At 34.0% G+C, this 23,426-nt stretch overlaps 1 protein-coding gene across 1 annotated transcript in view; it reads right to left on the bottom strand.

Annotated features, from left to right (window-relative positions):
- Positions 1-23,426, bottom strand: part of SKAP1 (src kinase associated phosphoprotein 1) — a 305,305-nt gene that overhangs the window by 193,043 nt on the left and 88,836 nt on the right. Inside the window, exon 4 of the mRNA XM_081582429.1 lies at positions 16,028-16,144. Coding sequence (XP_081438555.1) covers positions 16,028-16,144 — 117 coding nt within the window. The remainder of the gene's footprint in view (positions 1-16,027; positions 16,145-23,426) is intronic.

Consider the following 23,426-nt stretch of genomic DNA (forward strand, 5'->3'; position numbering starts at 1 on the left):
CACCCTTACTACATGAAACCACTTAGATTAACTAAAAATACATATATTTTTGGCCACGCTGCACAGCTTGTAGGATCTTACTTCCACAGCCAGGGATTGAACCCACACCCTCAGCAGTGAAAGTGCAAAGTCCTAACCACTGAACTGCCACGGAAATCCCTAATTTAGCCTCAGTCTTGCTAGTCACATTTTCAAGTACTCAGTAGTTACATATGGTAGTGGCTATACTATTGCACAGTGTAAATATTATAGGACACTTCCATTATTGCAGAGTTTATTGGATAGCACTGTGCTGCAGCCCATTTCCTCTCCCTCTTCTATACAGTCTTGGAAAACAATGTGAAAGAAATATAAGCTTTGAAATTAGATGTCCTTTAGCTTTTGAATATTGGACTTAAAAGTGACTATATGAAACTGTGTAAGTACCTTGCACAATGTCTGTCAGAGGGTAAATGCTCAGTGAATGGTAGCCATTAATACAATACTGCTTTCCCAAGTAATTCCAGAATCTCTAATTTTCCTTTTAGCAGTGTATACAAGAATCTGGAGAAGCAACAGCAAATGTTACTTCCTTTTCTGTGAGGCTGTGTGACATACTCAAAAAGTTATGGGCTTTGAATGTATATAAACTTATTCAAACCCTCCTCTGCCACTTTATTATCTTAGGACCTTGAGCAAATTAATCTCTGATGCTCAGTTTCTTCATCTGTAACATGGGAACAATAATACCTACACTGCACAGTAGTAATGATGATTAGAGATAATGTATGTAAAATACTATGTCTCACATTTGGTAGGCATGCAAGAAATTTACTATAGAAAGCAGGTACTATTAATTCACCTTATAGAGTGCCATGTACTCAGCATAGTTGCATACTAAGTGATTGTTGCTGTTGGTAATGAAGGTCAGGCTAGTAAATCTTTTGTAGGATGACGTTTTGCATTGTTTAAAGAGTTTTCCCTCAATAGGGCTTTCTCTAGTATTCCTACAATGCAGCTAAACTAAACTTTTTCTCTATGGTGTTATTAATTCCGCTCATAATAGTTCTCTTAAATTTATATGATATAAGAAAAAAATGAGTATTCACAATCATCAGACAGGCTTTAATTTACCATTATCCAGTAGTTTTTACTACTATGAAAACACTTAAGGAGTGGCATGCTGGATCGGAATTGCAAAGATTGGCATGAAGAACTGTCACCATCACTGTCACCAATGAAGGCTGCAGCTTAAAATTTTGCCCAGACAGCAAGTCTGAAATTTCTGCCTCCAGAGAAAAACTTTAAAAAAAAATCACAGTATTTTTAAAAAACAGAGATTAAATGCATATATGAGAAATTGGAGGGCAGAAGGAAGGAGAAGGAAGCATTTTGTATCCTCAGATCCTCTTACAAATTCATGCTGCCAGGAGAAGGGCAAACAAGATTGAGTCTCTCTTGTTTCCAGTAGTTGGTACTCCCTAAGTGAGAGCACATTTCAAGCAGTTGTTCTACCGGCTTGCTATATCTTGTTCCTCCATCTGCTAGAATGCTTGTGGGTCTTTCTAAAATATCCTTGGAGGAGTAGGTGGAAAGAAGTGAATCAATTTAGTATCTAGTCATTCCCCAGGAAAAAAAAAAAAGACTGACCAAGTAACCAAATAAAGAGAGCTATGAGTTCAATAACCAGGATCATTCCATGGCATGGATTCTGTTATCATTGAGCACAATTCCTTTATCTCTCAGAGACAATCAAACTTCATCCAGGGGAGTGTAACCTTAAAACCTCATAACTCAATTTAACATAGTGTTAAAGTTTGGGGTGATATTTGTCAGTGCTGGGGCTGATACAATCAGTCTGAGGAAACCTAGAACAAAGAGTGGTGGGTGAAGAGCATGTCACCTCTGTGCACATTTGTTTCCTTGATGAACAAGGAACTATTAGCTGCAGAGAAAGCATTATCTAGGTGAAGAATGATGCTGATTGTTTTAGTTGCCTCTCCTGAAATTGTGGGGTAGAACAGAGGGTCTCAGTGAGTTAAGCAGCAGGTTTTTCCTGCGATGCTGAGGATTTTTTTTTTTAATTAAGTTTAATTTGGAAGAGTTATAGACACATAGCTCTTCTTCAACAGAAACCAGAAATCAATTTGAGATACAGACCTCTTTTTAACCTCTGGTCTTACTTCATTAAATCAAAAAGTTTTACAGTACTGAATCATATAATACTTTAAAAAGTCTAAAGTCTTAAACAATTAGTGTTGGGTTAAACAACAGATTTTATACAAAATTCAAGAAGAACCTGTTAATAAAACATCTGAAGAGGGAGATAATATATTCACTGAGCATGTGGTTTTCTGAAGGAGCATGCACCATCTTCAAATTTTAATTCTCAATAAATTTAAACTTTAATTGTGAACTTCTATATAAAATATTATTTCTAAATTTATCTTCCCAATAAAGTTGTTTACCACTTAACAGAGTCTTGTCACGTTATGTTTTAAATAACTGCTCTCATTGACTCTAAGTAGAAATGTAACCTGTAAAGCATTAAAAAAAAACTACTCATAATTTTAGTTTGCTCTTAAAACTACAAGTATTTTAAATTACATTTGTTATTTCAAAATATTTTTCTTTAATTTCACCATTAGGCAGAGTTCATGATGTTATTACATCTTTAAATAATTTATAACTTCTATAGAAGAATAACAATGTTAACTCTTCTTTGAATGCAGATTTTCTGGTTTTTAGATGTAAAATTTTATTTTGATTTTTGCTGAATAAGTTTATTTTTATAATTTCTTTTCATATGTCTGGATCTGCTGGGCTATGGACTTATAATTTAAGTTAGCATCTTAGAAATCCAGGAAATTTCATACAATAAACTCAATAAAATATATTTCAGAATCTGACTCAGACAACAACATAAAATATCCGCTTTTATCATTTAAAAAATGACCAGCATATTTCATTTTAAAAGGATAGTAAAAGTTTCTTAATCAAAAACTTCTTAGAGGTTTTTTACCACATGGATTTACTGCAAACTTGCTGTATCTGCCAGGCCAATAAACCTGCCAGCCCCTTTAGTCAATATCTCACATTGAGATGCCATGTTTTAAAAATCTTCCTGATCGGGTAAATAGTATAGAATATATTCTTTTCTAACCCCTATAGACATACCTTTCAAGGGCACATTTATAAGAGCTGGAAGGACTGAGGAAAAATAAAACTTATACTGCTTTTTAGAGTTTTAAAATATTCTTTATTGGAATTTCAATAATTCATTTAGCAGAGTGTGCAAAAATTTTTATAGAAATCTCTTCTTAATTTTACACTTTTTCCATATATTGAAAATCATATTTAATGTCGTCTTATATCTTTTAGACTGAAAAACAGAATATGTTAGAATTTGTCAGTGATAACTCGGGTAAGAGTTTAAAGAACATTATAACTAAATCAGAACTCAAGTTTTTGCCTATTCCATATAGGAGAGGTAAACAAAGTCGTGCAAGTTTTTCCTAGTTCTGATTTCTATAGTGCTAGACCAGGATCCCTGCAACACCGCACAGTGATTCATACTGTAACAGTCATAATAGTAACACTAGTAACAATCATAAGTGAACTGTAAAATGCGCTGTAAATACTAACTCAACTGTTAGAATTAACCTGTTCAATTCCAGAAATTTCTCCTTAACTAACTTCTTAAACAAAAAGAGTATAAGAAACAACAAAAATGCTAAGGAAGGCCACCACCAGAAACGAAATGTAAACATCCTCAAAGTTTATAAATTTATGTACCTTCGCAAGTTAGTCTGCATTTATTTTTGCTAGACATATCTAGTGTAGTAACCTAGCCTTCTTAACTAAACTGAAATTAATATCAATTTTTCCAACAGTTGTGCTAAATTTCTTTGCACCCAGTATACAAAGTCCTTACTCATACATGTACCTTTCTCTCTTATTTAGATAAAGCTGGGACTTCTTATATAGCTGAAAAATGTCTTTCCACTGGTAAGACAAGTTATATATATTGTCTCTTAACATGAAATTAAACATATCTTTTAAAAAGTTAATATATATTTAGAATTAAATTGTATTATGATTTGATAATTTATCTGTGGAACAAATATAAAAGCAGTGAAAAGTTGTTTTTTTGGAAATCAGAATGTAAACAAGTGAAAAAGACAGTAAGAAGTTTCTCTGGCTCCTTCTTGTGTCTTATCCTAAATGAAAAGGGTATTTTAAGGAATTCTAAATTAAGAGAGAAACACTTAAACACAACACTATAAAATTTAAATAAATTTGTTATTCTTGAAGAAACAACATGCAGATGATTTCACATGACAAGCTCCTTGAACTGACCTGGTGTTCCTTAGAAAAATTCAGAAAAAATTCTTGCTTTACAACTGAAAGCATTTGTAATATGGAGTGAAAAAGCAAGGAAGAAGTATGCCTTATTTTCAGCTTTAAAGATACGACAAGGAAAATAAAAATTATTTATAATGACATTTAATAAGAACTCAGATGAGGTTTTCTAGGAAAATCTCTTCTATCCTATACTTTGACAATGATCACAAAACTCCAACAAACCTTCTGACACCTCCTTACAGCTACAAAGCCAAATATTTGCAAACAGTTTCTATATTACACTGTATTAACTGTAACCATCCAACAAATTGGTTGTTTTAATTTCCCTAATTTTAATGCTAAAAGAAAGAATACAAAATCTTAAACTGATGAATAAATTTGAGTTAATAACCAATTTTTCTAAAATGAATCTTTTTCCAATAGCCAAGTAAACACATCTTGAAGTAAGAAAGCTACACTTAAAAGAGCTCTCTGAAAGTTCATATGCTTAATTCAAAATCAGTAGTCAAAGAACACGTACCTAAGAGCAGTTGTAATTTTTTGATGACCAAACTAATTGAAACAGACACACGTATAACTAAAGGCCATTATCTGCATCTCTACTCATAATTATAAGAATGTTCCAAAGTTTTCAAGAAACTCCACAATTTAGTCTGTCTCATGAAAGGTATGGCCTTAACATGAAAAAATCAGATCCAGCCTGAGAAACCTGACCACAGATTAGGAAATAGGGGTATATAAGATCCCTCAATCTGACTACAGATAAATCTCAAAAATGTTGTCAAATTATTGTTTTCTAAAAGTGTAAAAACTAGACTTTTACTATGAAGATCCATAAATGCTTTGTTATTAAGAGATTTCATCTTTAGGTTTGTTAAATTTTGTCTTCAGATATTCAGCAGAATGTCAATACTAAAAATTAATAAATAGCTGAGGTTAAAATTATATTCATACATCTAAAGGGAGAAGCACATAGAGTGAATTAATTTCCCTGTTTGAAAAAAACAATTATCATCTCTTCAAATGGGGGAGAAAAAAGAGAATCCGTCAAAACTACCAGTTTTCTATTTAATATTTAAATCATTATGCTAGTCTTACTTATTTCACCTGTGTGAAACCCCTTCTCATTTTGTTCTGCTATGTCTATGTCACTCTTCTCTTGTACTTCCTCACTGAATGTAATATTAAATCCTCTCTTGTAAAATTAAAAATATTTAATATTAAAAATCATGGTCTCTAATTTACTTCTAGAGTTCTTAGAATTGCTAAACAGGACCCCATTTTTTTTCATTAGAATGTGACTTGAGCATAAAGGCAATCTACCTCAACCATTATTCAAGTTTTTCAAGTAGTTTAAAAAAAACTACTGAGGGGCAGTGTCTAACTTTAATCCTTTCACCTCCTGGATTGCCATGTAAGGCATATTAATAGCAACGCTTCATTGGTTCTTGTCTTTAGTCCCACTATTCCAAGGAAGAACAGAAATGTTACTTTTAATGGCCTCCTAGAAAAACAATTTTGTGCTACATGTAGAAGTTTTTTCCATAGGCGATACACTTGAACTCATCTGCATGCCAGTTCAGTCTTCCCTTCATCTGTTTGCTACTTACTAGACATTTATGTAAATATATCTGAAATTCACAGAAGGAATGCTACAATAATAAATTATAAAACTGATAAATTAATTTGTTATAGGAGATATAGGATATCTGTTTAAATCTGTTAGAAATGCTAACAATATCCATTTTTAATGGAAAAGAAAAAAATACCTGCAAATTTGGTTTAAAATTCATATTCAAGCCTCCCTCATTTATCTATTTAGGAATATAAACCCTCAAGATTATGGTTTTATTTGTCCTCCTCCTGACTTGTGTAATAAGGATATACTGAAATGACAGTTGTTAAGAAAGTAATATCTTCTAGGTTTTAGGGCATTAATAAAAGAATAGGAACTTCTCAGATCTGAGTGTGTGTTTGTGCTTGAATATATATATATATATATATACATATACCATATATATGTATATATATTTATGTGTGTATAATTTTTATATGTAGTAGTCTATAATTTTTAAATTCTTGGATTCATTCCCTATATTCACATGTTGAGAACTTATGAATCTTATAGCCTTGGACATTTAAAACAGAACAATCCAGAAAAGTTCAAAAGTAGTATTTTCTTTTACCACAAGAGGGGGCTAGAGAATTCTAATCTCTTCTAAGGTCTATAAAACCCTTTTAACTGCTACTTTATAGACATTCAATTACAACAGGCCATAATACATTAAGGCATTAAAATACACATATATCCCAACATATGCCAAAGCAAGCACTACACTAGTGTGCCCACCAGATGATCACCAACACCAACATCAAATAAACACTTAGGCGTCTTCAAGAGGTTTATATGAGATTTTACGCTTTAGTCAGCTCTTTTGGTTAGGTGATCCCTTTGGAATGGAAAATATCAAGGAATGTGATAAAATGCCCAAGAAGTGGAGAGTATGACAGGAGCAGAGTGAAGTAAGGATTAAGAGAACTGAAATTTATGTAGTTTGGAAAAGTGAAGACTCTAGGGATGAATGTTCACAGTCTTTAAATACCTTCTAAAGGTAACAATATAAATGAATTAGGGGAATTATCCAGTCTCGGAAGATGGTATAGAAGAGAGCAATGGCCTGAAACTAAGGAAGGAAAAGTTTAGGTTAGACATGAAGAATAAATTAGTAATAATAGTTGGGTGGGAAATATGTCCTGCAAAGGAAGGATACAGAGCATAATGGCTATATTTGATAATTAATTAAATGAGATATTAGTAAGAATGATGTGAATTCATTAGAAGGGCTAGATTAGATAACTCAAGTGATTTTTTTTCCCTAAGCTGTGACAATCTCTAGGCCCAACTACGTACTTGGATATTCATAAATGTCTTTCAATGATGATAATGGTCATTTGTAGAAAGGAGTGCTCATGATCCCAGTTAACCCTATGTTTTTTTGATTAAAACAAAATCTGGAGTATTATTATGAAATAACATAATTATAAAATTAACCATAAAAATGATGCTGATCTCTTAGAGAATTCCGTTAAAATAAACTATACCATATAAGCTATACCCTAACAGCTCTTAGAAATGGGTCTGCAAATAATTGGCTAAAGGTTTCTATAAGTGAAAATTTTCCATGAAGGAACAACTCCCCTATAAATCCCAGTTTTACAAGCCAGAGAAACCACTTTGTATAATCTTTCCCTCTAGACTAATGTATCTGGGTTTAAGCTACTTAGGGCCTAACATAAAAAAGCCTGTCACTCAAAGTCAGAAAGGCAGTGTAGAGCATAAGTGTAATTATAGTTTATGAATTCAACAATCTTCCCATAGTAGACAATAATATTCTAGATTAACATGTTTCAGCATCATTTTAAACAGCATTACTAACATTTACTTCTTACTTGAAAAGCCAGAGTTCTATGACAAAGCAAAAGAATTTATGGCTAGAAGAACAAAGATCACCAAAGCATGAAGAAATCACTCTACATATACACTTACATATATATACAACAAAAATATATAAAGCATAATATATATGAAGTATAAATATAAATTTATGCCTATATAAATTAAGTATATGTGTCTACATACTTGGCCTGAAAGTTTTATGCTTAAACAAAATTCTTTCACATTTAAGTGAATATTAAACTTTGAGATAAAAATGGCCAATGGCTTTGCAGCTTGAAGAAGAATGGTCTGCCTTTGACTCAATTATATATATATATATATATATATATATATATATATATATCAGATAACTATATTACATTAGCAACCAAAACACTGTATATCATTTTGCCACCACTGTAATGACCACACTAACAACTTCAATAATCACATACTAGGACTTTCATACTACGACTTCACTCATTAACTCGTTTAGAATTTGGAGAGAAACAAAAAATATTTGAGGCAATATAAAAAAAAGCTTAATCTCATCAGCCAAATCACTCACTCAAAAATCAACTATTTAAATTTAAAAATGGCCACTGTTACTTCACTACTAATTATAGTGGAAGCTCAATAAATGTTGACCTTTCAAAGAATGGGCTTTTGCTCATACTGCCAGTGGGGAAAAAATTTCTAAAGTCACGTTGGCTATAGCACAGGCCAAATCACAGGCCAAATCTTATCCTGAAATTTCTTTCAAACTACTGTAAGTCCAACCAACTGTTTTTTTTCCTGAAAACTCAGTCCTTCAAAATCAGCACTTGATTATGTACCATATACCTTATTGTGGGGGTGTTCAGTCTTCTCTCTTCAACTAGATTATTTACTTACTAACCAAAGGAATCACATCTTCTTTGTATCCTCCACTCAGCCTCTAAATTCATGACTGAATAAGGGTATTCAATATAGGAATTCAATAACTAACTCTTCATTGGCAGTCTATTAAAATCTATAACATGGACAAAAAGGCCAGAAAAGATAACGAATTAGTTCTCTGTCAAGTCAATTCAGAAACAAATTGTATGCTATTCACAATTGTAATTGTCCAAATTTACGGAGCCCTTTGAAATTCTTAATAAAATACTGCTTCCAAATCATTCTGGGAAGATAACATACATAGGCCAGAGAGACGCACATGTCTGAAGAACTTGACTAAAACTTCTGAAAAATAGCTTAATGCCCATGGTCAGGCAAAGCTATCTGGGTCCGCACTGAAAAGCATGCTGAGATCAGGCAGGTGAGGAAAGTACATAGAATGGGTCAGGGGAGGCTGTGCCCAGGTCTTGGTTTTCTTACTGATTCTGTCTTGCTGACCATAGGACCAGGCACTTGACCTTTTTTAAAATGTAGTTTCCATTTTGGTAAAACAGAGATTAGATTGGGTGATTACCAAGTCTCTTCCATGTCTAAACTGCCATGGTTTTAATGTTAAAATGTGGGTTAAGTTTGCAAGGAGTTTTTCCTAGTGAAAGAAGCATTATGGAAGCTATCCAACCATCAACATGTGCGAGAGTGCTTTACTAAAGCTCTGGACAGAAGGTTAGAGTTTAAATACGCACCAACAGCCCAAACATGCTTGGCTGAAGAATGAAAAATGAGTAGTTCATAGACAGATAATTGTTACTGTTTTTTTTTATTCTTCACAAAACATGTATAATCCTTGGTAATCATTTGTTTAAGTTATATAAATTACTGTCAACTTTGAAGCCCAGTTTGTCATCTTCATCTGTGATTTATACCAGACTATATAAACGACATGATGTCTTAGATCTAATAAGACATTTATCTTCATGAAGGAGGCCACTGCAATCCTGAGTGACAGCTTACTTACCCTTATCACAGTTAACTCAACACTGAGTCCTTAATTTCTCCCAAGGATCTGAAATCTGATGGACTCACCTGAAGCCAACAGAGACTTGTTCAGAAATCTACCATGCTCATGAAAGTATGTGTTTTACAGTAGGAATTTATTCTTTGACTCTCAAAACACTGACATGGAAATCGGTTTTGTGCTTTTCCACAGTGTATACTCTAAACACACAGACATAACTTCTGTTAGGTTTGACAGGAGTCATATGCCTTATTAAGGAAAAATATACCCGCAAGCAATAAAGATAAAAGCAAATAACTGAAGAATAAAAATAAAATGAGATAAATGCTTGTTTGAATGTATGTATGTTTATTTATATAATCATATATGGAGAGGGACTATCTGAGTCACTTCTATTATCATCATATAATAGAATAATAAGGAACTAACAACCCTAAATATGTTCATATAGTTTATGTAATTTAAGAAAAATACACATGAAGAATGTCATGTGCTTGACCCCATCAGTGAGAAGGAAGCAAATGGCTTGCTGTTTTTAGGCCATTAACTCTTCCAACCTACTAGGGTACCAATGACTGAACCTGCAATAGCTTTCTAACATTCCAAGTAAAGCAGCCATAAAACACACACATTTTCCTCCAAAGCTGTCAGCAGTATTCAGCCTAAGGTTTACCTGATCAGAGGGGTCACTTACCACTAATCACTGCACCATTAATTCACATACCCCATAAGTACTATAAGAAGTGCAGTTTATTTATTATGTGAAATAACATAATTTATATAGTAAAATCAGGCCTTACACACAACTCACAGCAATGAGGTCTCAAACTGGCTTGTGAACAGACAATTTTTTATCCTCATGGAATATAAAATCTATCAGGGGTGCTATGAGTAGACTTGCTATGGTTTTTCCAGTAGTCATGTGTGGAATGTGAGAGGTAGACCATAAAGAAGGCTGAGCACTGAAGAATTGATGTTTTCAAATTATGGTACTGGAGAAGACTCTTCAGAGTCCCTTGGACAGCAAGGAGATCAAACCAGTCAATCCTAAAGGAAATCAACCCTGAATATTCATTGGAAGGACTGATGCTGAAGCTAAGGCTCCAATACTTTGGCCACCTGATGCGAAGAGCCAGCTCATTGGAAAAGACCCTGATGCTGGGAAAGATGGAAGGCAGAAGGAGAAGGGGGCAAGAGAGGATGAGATGGTTGGATGGCAACACCAACTCAATGGACATGAGTTTGAGCAGACTCCGGGAGATAGTGAAGGACAGGGAAGCCTGGTGTGCTGCAGTTCTTGGGGTCACAGTCAGATATGATTTACTGACTGAACAACAACATGAGTAGACTTAGATGGCAAAACTAGCTTAATTAGTGGAATTTCTAGGGATAGGTTTTCAGCTCTATAAGGGGAAGCCTTTTAAAATAATTAGACCTCTTTCAGTTCAGTTCAGTCGCTCAGTCGTGTCTGACTCTTTGCGACCCCATGAATTGCAGCACGTCAGGCCTCTCTGTCCATCACCAACTCCCGGAGTCTACCCAAACCCATGTCCATCGAGTTGGTGATGCCATCCAACCATCTCATCCTCTGTCGTCCCCTTCTCCTCCTGCCCCCCTAATCCTACCCAGCATTAGGGTCTTTTCCAATGAGTCAGCTCTTCGCATGAGGTGGCCAAAGTATTAGAAATAACTAAAATATGACTTTGAGAATGTAAAACAAAAAAGGAAAATGGATAAATCTGCAACTATAACTGGAGATTTTAACACAAACCTTTCAGCAGATAAAAGAAAAGCTTGGATACAAAGATTTGAAGAACAGTATTCACTAGTATAGAAATAGTAAAAGTACCCAATAAATACTTCAGGATGTACATAGAACATAAGCATAGGCTGATTATTACTAGGTGATGAAGTCTCAATAAAGTCTAAAATAGATAAACAATATAGATTATGTTCTTATACTATTAGGTAATAAAATTAGAAAAATAACAAATTTTAAAAAGCAGATTTAAAAATCCCTAGAAATGAAAACAAAACAAATTAAAAGCCAGGAAAAAACCAAAAACCCTTTTAAATAACACATAGGTTAAAAAGGATTTCATAAAACAAATTACAAAATAGTTAGAAAGGAATGATGAATTATAATGAAAGTAGTACATATCAAATTTTGTACGATGCAGTTAAAGTAGGTTTTAGGGGATAATTTTTAGCTTTAAATACATTTATTTTTAAATAAACATTATATTTGGTGAAATAACAGCAATAAGAAAATGATATATAAAGCCCATAAGAGTGGGTTTCAGAAGACAAACATCCAGCTAATTAGAGCTCTTCAAAAAGCAGTGGCTTTGGAATCTATTAGAATCCTACCCCCAACCCCCGCCTCCCATGTATTAGGTGTATCATCCTTGGCCAAGTCATTTAATTTCTTTGTCTGTAAAATGGGGACAACATTTCTTTCCTCTCTGAGCTGCTCTGAGAATTAAATAAGATAATTCACTAAAAAGCACTTAGCACAGCATAGTAAATGCTCAATAAATTATTCCTGTTACTAAATGACCATCATTTCTTCCAGCTCCTAGATCTCAAGATTCTAACTTTGGTATAAAGAAATTTAAGACAAGCATGAATTCCAGACACAAAAATCTAATCAATAAATTAGACTTTCATTTTAATTTCACAATAATAAAAGGTTTATTTAAAATATATTTTTTATTCCCTTAGGGAAGATATTAAAATAATTTCTTGTTTCTGTTATTATTATCATTATAGAAATAAAACACACAATGATCAATAAAAGCTAGTCTGTTATTCAAAATATTAAATCCAAAACCCTTCTATTTCAGAACCAAGTTGAAAGCAGAGAAATGTTTTTAAGAAGTATTAAAAATAAAGCCATAGAAACTGATTATCTTTATTTTAAAAATATTCTGTTTTTTAATATATCTTTCAGAAAAGGCATGGAGTTGAAAATGGCCACTACTGGTACATTAACAATTTTACAATTTCTCTTAAATCAAGTAGCATATAAATTGGTCTATAAAGGCTCTTCATTTAATCATTTTTTACTCTTCTCCAATGATGGTTACAGGTTTTTACTTTTGCAATTCTATTTTTCATTTTGCTGGAGAACAAGAATGCTTTATAACCTTTAACATCCAGATGTAAAAATAAGTTCTAAAAACATTCTTCCTCATTTCCTCCTGGATATATCTGACCAATACCATTTATTACCTTTTCTTTAATTAGAAGGTAATAATGCATGATACATAATATTAATACATTATTACAGATTTCTGATTTCTTCACTTAAAATCATTTTATTTTTTAAATTTTTCTTCCAGAAGGAGTCACTATAACCTTTTATAGAACACTTTCCCTAACCCATCTTTAAAAAATTTATATAGGTGTTGTTTAGTTGCTAAGTCATTTCTGGTTCTTGCAATCCCATGGACTGTAGCCTGCCAGGCTCCTCTGTCAATGAGATTTCCCAGGCAAGAATACTGGAATGGGTTGCCATTTCCTTCTACAAAAGATCTTCCCCATGCAGGGACTGAACCAGCATCTCCTGCCTTAGCAGGCAGATTCTTTACCCCTGAGCCACCTGGGAAGCCCCGTATATACACGGGGGTTCTTCATAATTATATATCCATTGTATATTTTGGACAATGAGAGCAATCAGATTTTGAGCTTCATAGTTGGCTGACTTTTGTATAGTTACTGTATTGAATGCTTCATACTAAAAAATTTTTTCCTTCAATATAGTAGAAACTATGCCTCCCTAAGTCTATAAATCTAGATTTTATTACTTGTTAGCAAGTTTTCATTCCTGATTATGGGGTTACGCTCTTGTTTGTAGGTATCTCTCCATAGGCTATAGCCTGACATTCTCAGACTGAGGGCAATTTACAAAGGAAGAGGGGAAGGAATTGTGATTAGGTAGCAACATGCTCTCATTTTTATGCATGGTTTAGCATGTAACCTTGGTTTTCATTTTATGCTGTGCACCTGGTCAGGTTTCTATATTCTAGATCTCTTTGTAGTTTTCACAAAAGCATGACCCAAACACGACACGCACCATGGTTATTGCTTCTCATCACTGAAGTTATGGCCAAATGGGTCAGACTGTGTCCTTGCATAGTTGTACGTTCAGGATACTGATCTGGCTAGAGCTGGAAAGCAACTAAGCTGAAAAATTTTAGGACTGATCTTTCATTTTTCTAATGAAGATAAAAATTCCAAGTGTTTAAAATAATGTCACTATAAATAAAATTTTTTAAAAATCTTTTGTTCCTAATGGATCACTGTAGCTATTTCATCAGCAAATGAAGATACTGACTTTATATCTGTCCACTTGTCAACATATTAATAGTGTGTTTTCCCAATGAGATAGTCAGCTCCATGAGGGCAAGGACCATGTTTGACTTTTTACTGCCTATTTCACTTACAGCTTAGCACAGTATTACCTTATAATCTCTTAATAAGTATTTGTTAAAATAATGAACAAATAGCATATCAAATGTTACTGTTCTCTACAATGGTGTAATCTAGTAAAAAAGGATATAAAGTTTACTTAAAATTTTAACATCTTTATAAGCTTCTCTTTAATTTCACAAGAAATGTACATATCTTTATTTTTCAGGGGAAGGAAACAAATATTTATTGTGCCCATTATCCATCAGGCACTAGGCACTTTGCTAGATTCAATGCTTTGCAGAAACATATCTTATCATCCTACAATCAAATAAACAAGTCTATTCTTACCACTACTATTAACAGTGTCACTTTGGGAATTCTTTTAACTTTAATGTGCTTTGGGATTTTCCAGGTAATAGGTTTACCTCTCTCAACACTAATCAATTTCTTTAATTTCAACTATTTTTAATGAAAACATTTTAAATATACTATTTCCACTTAGAGGTCTTTCTGGCTTACTTATTGTGTTCTCAGCTGTGTTTCGAAAAGCTGGAAATACTAAGTAAGTGACCTATGGATTAATGAGGTACTATTGTTCTAATTCTGTCAAGCATTAGATTGATCAAAAACAAACAAAACAAATTTTTTGTTTTGCACTGTTAATTTTGTATAATTATTAATCAGCTACCAAAGTAATTATTAAGCTTTCAATCCAAATGATGTTTTTAGTATAAAAACTTAGGTATTACTAATTGTGCTAGGATACAAAGCTCAAACAAAATAAACTGCTTCTGTGTGACTGAATCTATAGTTCTGTTTGGTGGTTATCAATTCAAAGAAAAGAAGAAAATACGAAATCACCAAAACAGCTAAATGAAATAAGAATTAATGACAAATTAAAAGGAGAAGGGAATGCAGGGATTATGAACACTTAGAAAATGCCAAAGTCAGAGGGAAATTTGAAAGAAAAATAAATACCAAGATCACAGACTAATAAAGAAAAATAAGGAATAATTTACCAACTTTACTCCTAGTCCCTAAGTGAATAATAAGCTTCCAATTTAATATTAGTTTAGTAGCATTTCTACCTCCCCCCGGCACACACACACTGCAAAGGCACAAGAGAGACTTTGATAAGATAACCATGTGCATCAATGATGATCAAACCTTCTGTTCAAGTGGCCAAATGCCAGAAGAGGCACAGTGAACTCCCACCCCTGGGATATCTGAGCATGAGCCAGAAACTGGCAGCCACCATGCCAAAATTTTTATATTCATGTATCTTAAAAATTCATATATATTTTGTATGCCACTATATTACATACCAATGTGTTTCTAATATAATGTTTATAAGGGTTGAATTATTTAACTCTTCCCATTCCCAAATCTTCAAATAAAATGGATGTTCCAGGAAGATTTGCATTATGGTTCTTGTGGCTTTTCCTTCCCCTTAGACAACACCAATATGGTCAGAGGGATGTGAGTATGGGTAAAAATGATATCCTATTATAATATGATAAGCTCAACAGTCTCAAATAATCCTCAATAAATCAATAATTCAATAATCATTAAACAAAAGCTCTAATTCTCATGAACTTCACTGAAGCTAAAAAATATGAGAGAATGTTAAACTGGGCCCTGCAATCTTAAAAAGGTCTCTTAGCTTTTCAGCTACAGTTCTTATAGAAAGATCGATAATTATGTCTTCCTGCTCCAATATGGAATTAGTGTTTCCCTAAGTACATTAACTTGAGAACTATTGAATTATCTACGAGGATAGCACCACAATGAAACAAATAGTTGTTCTTTGCAAACGAGTGATTACCAATACAGAGAACCTTCTGAAGGCTGCTGGATTGAAAATGACCAAAGGCAAAGATTCCAGGACAAAAAGTGTAAAAGTATGGTCATCCTAAAGACAGAAAGATGACACTCACCCTCATCCTGATAATCAGACAAAAAAGGTGCATCTGATGTAAAAGTAGTGCCATGAGTTCCACTGTGATTATCATCGGAGCTGTCCTGTCCAAGGTAATTTTCAGGTTGGTCTCCCCCTGAGGGACAAAAAAGAAAAGAAAAAAGGTCATACTTCTGACATCTTAATAAATGTCTTCGTAGATTCCTTCTAGAGGCCAGTGTTAGTCACTCAGTCGTGTCTGACTCTTTGCGACTCCATGGTCTGTCCATGGAATTCTCCAGGCAAGAATACTGGAGTGGGTTGCCATTCTGTTCTCCAGGGGATTTTCCCAACCCAGGGACTGAACCTTGGTCTCCTGCATTGCAGGCAGATTCTTTTCCATCTGAGCTACCAGGGAAGCCCAGATTCCTTCTGGTATTTACCAAATATATATATCCATTAACATAAGAGAAACATATAAATAATTTATAGAACCAACCTACCTGGATGGGAAATTTTCCATTCAACTAACTAGAACTTAGAAACTGTTGAAGTGAGGAGACCTTTTGTCACCAGAAAGAAATTTCCCCATCACACTCAAAATGAAAACATAGTTATAAAAATATCCCATTAATTACAACCTTTACCCTGAATGTCTCTATTTCCAAATGAAATAGAATAAATTACCTGAAGAGTTAAACTTCTATACATAATACAATGTAGTAAGGTCAAGATTCTTTCCTTTGCTAAAAAATAAGAGACGTAAAATTTGGAGAGAATCTGGACTATTCCAATTTAAATCACTACTTGTTTTGCAATTTTAAGGAAGTTCTCTTTATAATTCTGGTTTACAGCCTATGCAACCAACCTCTTAGGAATTCTAAAAACCCTAAGAAGGTAATATTTGTTCTGCAAAATGGCTTTGATGAAAGGTAATGTATATACAATTCTGAATAAGGCAATTAAAACAATGCTAATCTCTTTTGGGTGTTTTTGACACACTAGTGGATTATATTTTGTAGAAGTAGCCCACGCTATTACAACACTTTAAAAGGTTTAGACAGAAGATGTTAACTCATTCAGAAACCAGAAGAGAAGGCTCTGCACTGCAAATAGCTTTTCTCAAAATCCCCCAAACAGAGGTACAGTCTGCTGATAAAAGGACACCAACAGCTGCTCAGTTCATTTCACAAACATGAAAAGGGGATTTTCAACTGAATTTAATATTATCTCAAATAGTAATTTCCAAAGGAAATCACCAGTGCTAATCTCAGTAAACACTGTAGAGTTTTGGCCCTGGATTTCAACTAGGGAGCAGTGAAACCGAACAACCTACATAGAATCTGTATTGCCTCACTTTAAAGGTTTATTTCCTACAATTAAACTAGAAGGATAGGGAGGATATAAAATGATTAAAAGTGGAAAGCTGTAGTCTTCTCTTTCCATAAATTAGATGATCATATCTAGATTCCTCTGCAGATGCTCAATGATAGGTAGATGTCCATAACTGAGTTGAACACCTGCAGATACAGGACTTTAAAAATAAACTGTGGAGTTTGTTGTGGAGAATAAAAGTAAAATTAAAACAAACAAACCCCTCACACAACAGTCACTGGCTAGAGTGGGAAGAAATGCTGTGTTTTACTAGGTTACTTGATCAAGATACAAAGCTTATAGTTCTACTAAAGTACTACTGAGAAATTTCCAGTACAAGCAGAAAAATTCTCAAATACTGAACTGAGGGCTAAAATTCTCAAATTTTACATCACTGAAAATCCACTGAAATTATATTATCAAGGCAATCTACATGTACAGCCTGGCACGCAACTGGAAAGTGAGCTGTGAGGTTAAAGGAATTTAAAAATTTTGAGCCAAACAAAAATCCAGTTAAAAAGTAGTCATATGGGTTGCCAAGCAAAATTTAACATTTGTAGGACAGAATGGGCATTATTTATCAACTGTCACTCCAGACTCAAAGTTTTCTGCTTGCTCCAGCAATCTGACAAATCTACTCTTACCTATTCTAGCAGTTTAAGCTTTTTTTAAAAAGCAAATCCAGAAGGGCTTTGCTTTGCTTTGTTATTTTAAATGAGCTTTTAAGTTTTGAAATAGTTGTGGATTTATTATAAGTATTGCAAAGATAGTACAAGGAGTTCCTACATACTGTTCAACCAGTTTCCCCAATGTCAACTTTTTACATAACGAGTGTATACTTGTCAAAATCAAGAAATTAGCATTGCTACACTGCTATTAACTAAACCATAGACCTTATTCAGATTTCACCAGTATTCCCACTAGTGTCCTTTTCCTGTCACAGGATCCAATCCAGTTACATTTAGAGCTTCCATTTTTAAAGTATTATCCAAAATACCTGCCTGGAGAATCCCATGGACAGAGAAGCCTGGCTGGCTATAGCTCATGGGGTCGCAAAGAGCTGGACACGACTGAAGTGACTTAGCATGCATGCATGCATTATTAACTTCAGATGGAAAAGTCACTTCCATGTGATTCCTATGGTATCTAAACATAGTTACTCAAGGTGAGTTTTTAACAGCTACCTCTGTGCTAAATACAAGACCATGACTCTGTAAAGTATACAACAACAAAGGTATACAACTCAATGCAGGAAAAACAGAGCCTAGGTCAGTACTAAAAATGATTGCAGTGGGGGAAACATTTAAAAATGTGTTTTACATCCAAGTGTAATTAGTTCCTGATGAGGGAAATGTTGCTGTAAGTGTTTTCAGTGTCATATCAAGTGGCCCAGTTCCCCTGGGCACACACAGAAAAAAAGCCTGACATTATATAAATAGACACTCCCATGTAATTAAAATCATTACAATTATTCAAGATGCATGGGTGAAAAATTTTATAGAAGAACTAACAATTACTGTGGTCATTTTGGATTTGTGGAAGGTTAGAACATAATTTTTTCTTAAAACACAATTGCAAGTAATCTCTGGATTCATCTACAGCTCTTACAATTGCAGTTACAAGTGGCCACAACCACAATCCAGTGGGATCAGACATAAATGATCACAAACTATAGTGACAGGCATTTCCACTCAGTATCTCTACAATTAGGGCTTAGAACTCCACCTGCTTTGAGTGGCTTTCTCACAAGCAAGACCCCTAACCACTAGAGACACACTTTCCCATTGCAACTCGCTTAGAATCAATATGTTTCTATCCAGATATATATATTCTAACACACAATATCTCCATTAATCACATCCACTACCTTCAGTCCCTTCCTTTTGTATTTCTAAACAAGATCTGGGGGAACTATATTAAGGGTTCACCTGCTATTGGCTGGTAATTTGCTCCTCTAATCCTAAGTGTCATAAGAACTGGACACCAGAAATACCCCTTAGTATTCTCAGTGGCAGGTTTCCACTGAGTATTGTGCTGAGGGGGCCTGTAAGGAGGATGACTTCTCTATTGTTCTTTCCTTCGAGTCAAACTCAATTTCATTCATGCTCCATAGAGTGATAAGTTGGGAATTTCTGAAGGTTGGAGCAGAAAGATAAAGCAGCTTTGTGTCAGGTGTAAGGTAATTATTTGCTAGGGTTTCTGTGCTATTTGTTTTTATTCCCTGTGTTTTCATTAACAGCTAATGAGTTTTCTCCCTTAATTCTGAAACAATAGCTCGGCCACTTGAAGTTGGCTTTTTCTGCCATGAATTCAACCAGCTGTTGCTGCTCCATAAACTTTATGGAGAAGTGAATTAAACTGCTAAAAACTTTCATTTCCTAATTCAATTCCAAATAAAACAGGGGGGAAAATGAGCCATGATGATGCTCCCCTTGTAACTATTTTGACTCACAGCAAATCCATCTGATTCTGAACTTGCAGGTACTATTTGCAGATAAAAACAAACCATAATGATGATTTTACCAAGAAATGAGAGAAAAATTTAAAAAGACAGAAAAAATAAAAAAGCATAAGTATAAAAACATAAGAATAACAAATACAACATATAAATATATGTTTGTTTATTCAATACGCAAAGGCTCAATGTGTTTTTTTCATGTTACTATGAAGTCATTAACTTTACTTTTCTCCTAATTAATCATGAGCTATATTATAAAAACTTTATGCACATCTGCAACCAACTATATGGCATGGTTGAAAATTTTCTAGGGTTTGCTATTACTTCACCAAGTATCTTTGGATAATATAAGGAACTTGAAATTAATGTAAAATTGTCTGCATTGTTTTTGCTTTCATTGTTGACATTGAAAGGGAACATACAACTTCTGACTCTATATAATACTTAGGAACCTGTGAGACACACAGATCCTTCTTTAAATTAATAAATCTTGAATAAAATGTCATAAATAAAGGTCTCTGATCCAATCCAGTTAGTTTTCATGCTTGGTAACGTTAATATTGCCTGATTTTCACAGACCAATTTCCTAGTAATGCAGTACCCAAAGCTGAACTAAGGTAGGATTAGTAAAACTGCAGCTTATTATTCCTTATTTATAACCATTCACCTAAGTTATTAAATATAATACCAGCTAAAGAAATATATTGAGTACATATGTGTCCATATATGTGAAATGTTATTCACATGTAAACATATTCTGGAGAACATTTGTAACACCAAATCTAAAGTTCTGTCAACACTTCCATTATAAATTAGATACCATTTTGCACATACTCATGCATTAGAAAATGTATGGTGTTTCCCACAGAACATCTTAGAGGCTTCACCTATTTCTAAATATCCATTTCGATTTGCATGGTTAGTTCTTGTGATTAATCCATGTATAGTGAAGGTCTCAAATTCTTCTCTGTTCTATACAGCCTGACTTCCTGCCCATCTTTTTTTTTTTGGCCTCCTACATCTAGCCATAACTCAATGTATCAATATTCTTTTTCCTCCCAAGGCCCTGGAAGTGAGTATAATACTACTGAATGTCATTAAGTCTACAGAACAAATGACGACCCAGGTAAAGAAAGTTTCCATTTATCATTCTTTTAAAAAGTTGCTCCAACTAGATCTTGAATGTGCAAGAAATAAATTGAGCCTATGAGTAAGTTTTTTAGCTTGGAATACTGTTTATACTAATTGTATAAATCATGCAAAGAATCACAGACTTCTTAAGAACCTTTCAGGATCTCATTTGTAGAGAGGGCACGGTTTAAATGATAAGAAATGGAATCAAATGGGTTGGATGCTTATAGCAGAATCACTCCAACAACCAAAAGGGCAGCATGGTTTAATAATACTCCCAGAATGAACTACATCTGTCAGTGGTGAGTTGGACAGGAAAATGTCCAGGGGAGCCAATGGAAAAGTTTCTTTTTTTCTCCTTCCTCTAAAAAAAAAAAAAAAAAAAACCACCTTCATGATGCAGTTTTTCATTTTGACCAGTAGGGTGAGCTGCAGTGTGTAGCATCATCCTAATTCTTCAAAAAAGAAAAAAAAGGTAGCCACTGTGTGAACCCTCTGCTCTTTCCTTCCTTCCCTTGCCTCACACCGCAAACGCTGAGATTTTTAACCCTTCTTAGGTTTCACATAAAGGCATAACTCCTGGACATTAACAAACTGTAAGACTGACAGCAAAATATAAACCAGATAATTGTATATGTGACAACACACACTTCATAAAGTAAATTACAGCCTGTCAGCAATCATTCCAGCTTTACACTAACACATTCCATCCACCACTGTTATTGTTCAACTGCTACTAAAATGGGACCTGCTGAGTCTGAATATTCAATAAGAATGAGATTTTGACAGAATTCAAAACATGTAAACCTAGGTATTTGGTAGTATGTAGTAAATATACTGTAAAATGAATGCATTTATTATATGGCAGCCAGGCAATCATAACTGAAATTATTGGTTCATTGTTCTGTTTTCCACTGTATTCTCAGCGTTTAAGTCTTACTATGAAGCTATTCAACTGAATTTTCAACATGTTTTGACTTATAGGAGAAAGCAGCTCTAGTAACAATAAAAATAAAATAGCTTACTGAACTCTTACTGGTTACAGGCTCTGGGTCAAGACCCTTTAGGTACTATCTCATTTAATCTACAAAATAATCCTGTGATATACTATTAACCCAAAGTTACAGATAAAGAAATTGAGATACAGAGATTAAACAATTTACCCAAAGTCATACAGGTGACTCATAAGTGGCTCTGACCCCGCCTTGTCTGATTACTAAGCTCTTGTTCTAATTCACTGAGCTGTACAGTCCCCAAATATGCATGCTTTGTAAATTACAATTATTACTCAAAGGCAAAGCATACTGAATGACTTGAATTTATGGCATATGCCATTAAAAAAAGTATTTTTTTTACTTCAGTAAGGTAAATCTATAAAATCAAAAGTATAATTTATTATAAGTAGTAGTCATATTACGCATGAAACTAACAAAGTCAAATGTGGTCAATGATTTGGTCAAGAAGGAGCTGGTCCGATTTATAGGTTCAAATGTACCTATTATAGTATTGTTGCAGTGATTTTTTTTTTAGAAATACCACTTTTTAGCATGAAGCTCATGCTTACAAAACAATACAACATTTTGGGTTTAGTCAGATCAATATGTTGAATTTTTTTCTAGTGACTGGCTTCTGTGTGATTTTGTTTGATCCCGGGTATTTTGATGCTGCTTCAGAGAAAGTGAGGCAACATGTTCCACATCCAAATACAGCTTTGACCTGGCCTAGCTATAGAACACATTTCCTTTCTGGCACCACCATACTTAAGTCTCATAGTAGGAAAATGTCTCAAAAATATGTAGTTAACTCTGAATGTAGTAATTTTATTACTATTTGATTTATCTTGCTCTCTTTCCCTTTCTCTCAAATAACAAACTGAGTAGACCTCAGCACCCACTCCCTGTCCTGACACATCCTAGGATCTATCATATCCCAATCAGCTTATATTACTTCTTGAGGGAAAGTATAAGCCCACTTAGATTTCAATATCTCCTGCTGAAGAAGAATGGGACTACATTGTCTATAGGCAGATATAAGAAAAGTTTCACAAAAGACTAAGAAGTAAAAATAAAATAACATATAATAAAGAATGTACTATGGGTAAACACAAGCTGGAATCAAGATTGCCGGGAGAGATATCAATAACCTCAGATATGCAGATGATATCACCCTTATGGCAGAAAGCGAAGAAGAACTAAAGAGCCGCTTGATGAAAGTGAAAGAGAAAAGTGAAAAAGTTGGGTTAAAGCTCAACGTTCAGAAAGCTAAGATCATGGCATCTGGTCCCATCACTTCATGGGAAATAGATGGGGAAACAGTGGAAACAGTGTCAGACTTTATTTTTGGGGGCTCCAAAATCACTGCAGATGGTGATTGCAGCCATGAAATTAGAAGACGTTTACTCCTTGGAAGGAAGGTTATGACAACCCAGACAGCATATTAAAGCAGAGACATTACTTTGCCAACGAAGGTCCGTCTA

The sequence above is a fragment of the Giraffa tippelskirchi genome, chromosome 3 (assembly GCF_054371585.1).
Source record: "Giraffa tippelskirchi isolate mGirTip1 chromosome 3, T2T-mGirTip1v1.2.pri, whole genome shotgun sequence".
Classification (NCBI taxonomy): Eukaryota; Metazoa; Chordata; class Mammalia; order Artiodactyla; family Giraffidae; genus Giraffa; species Giraffa tippelskirchi.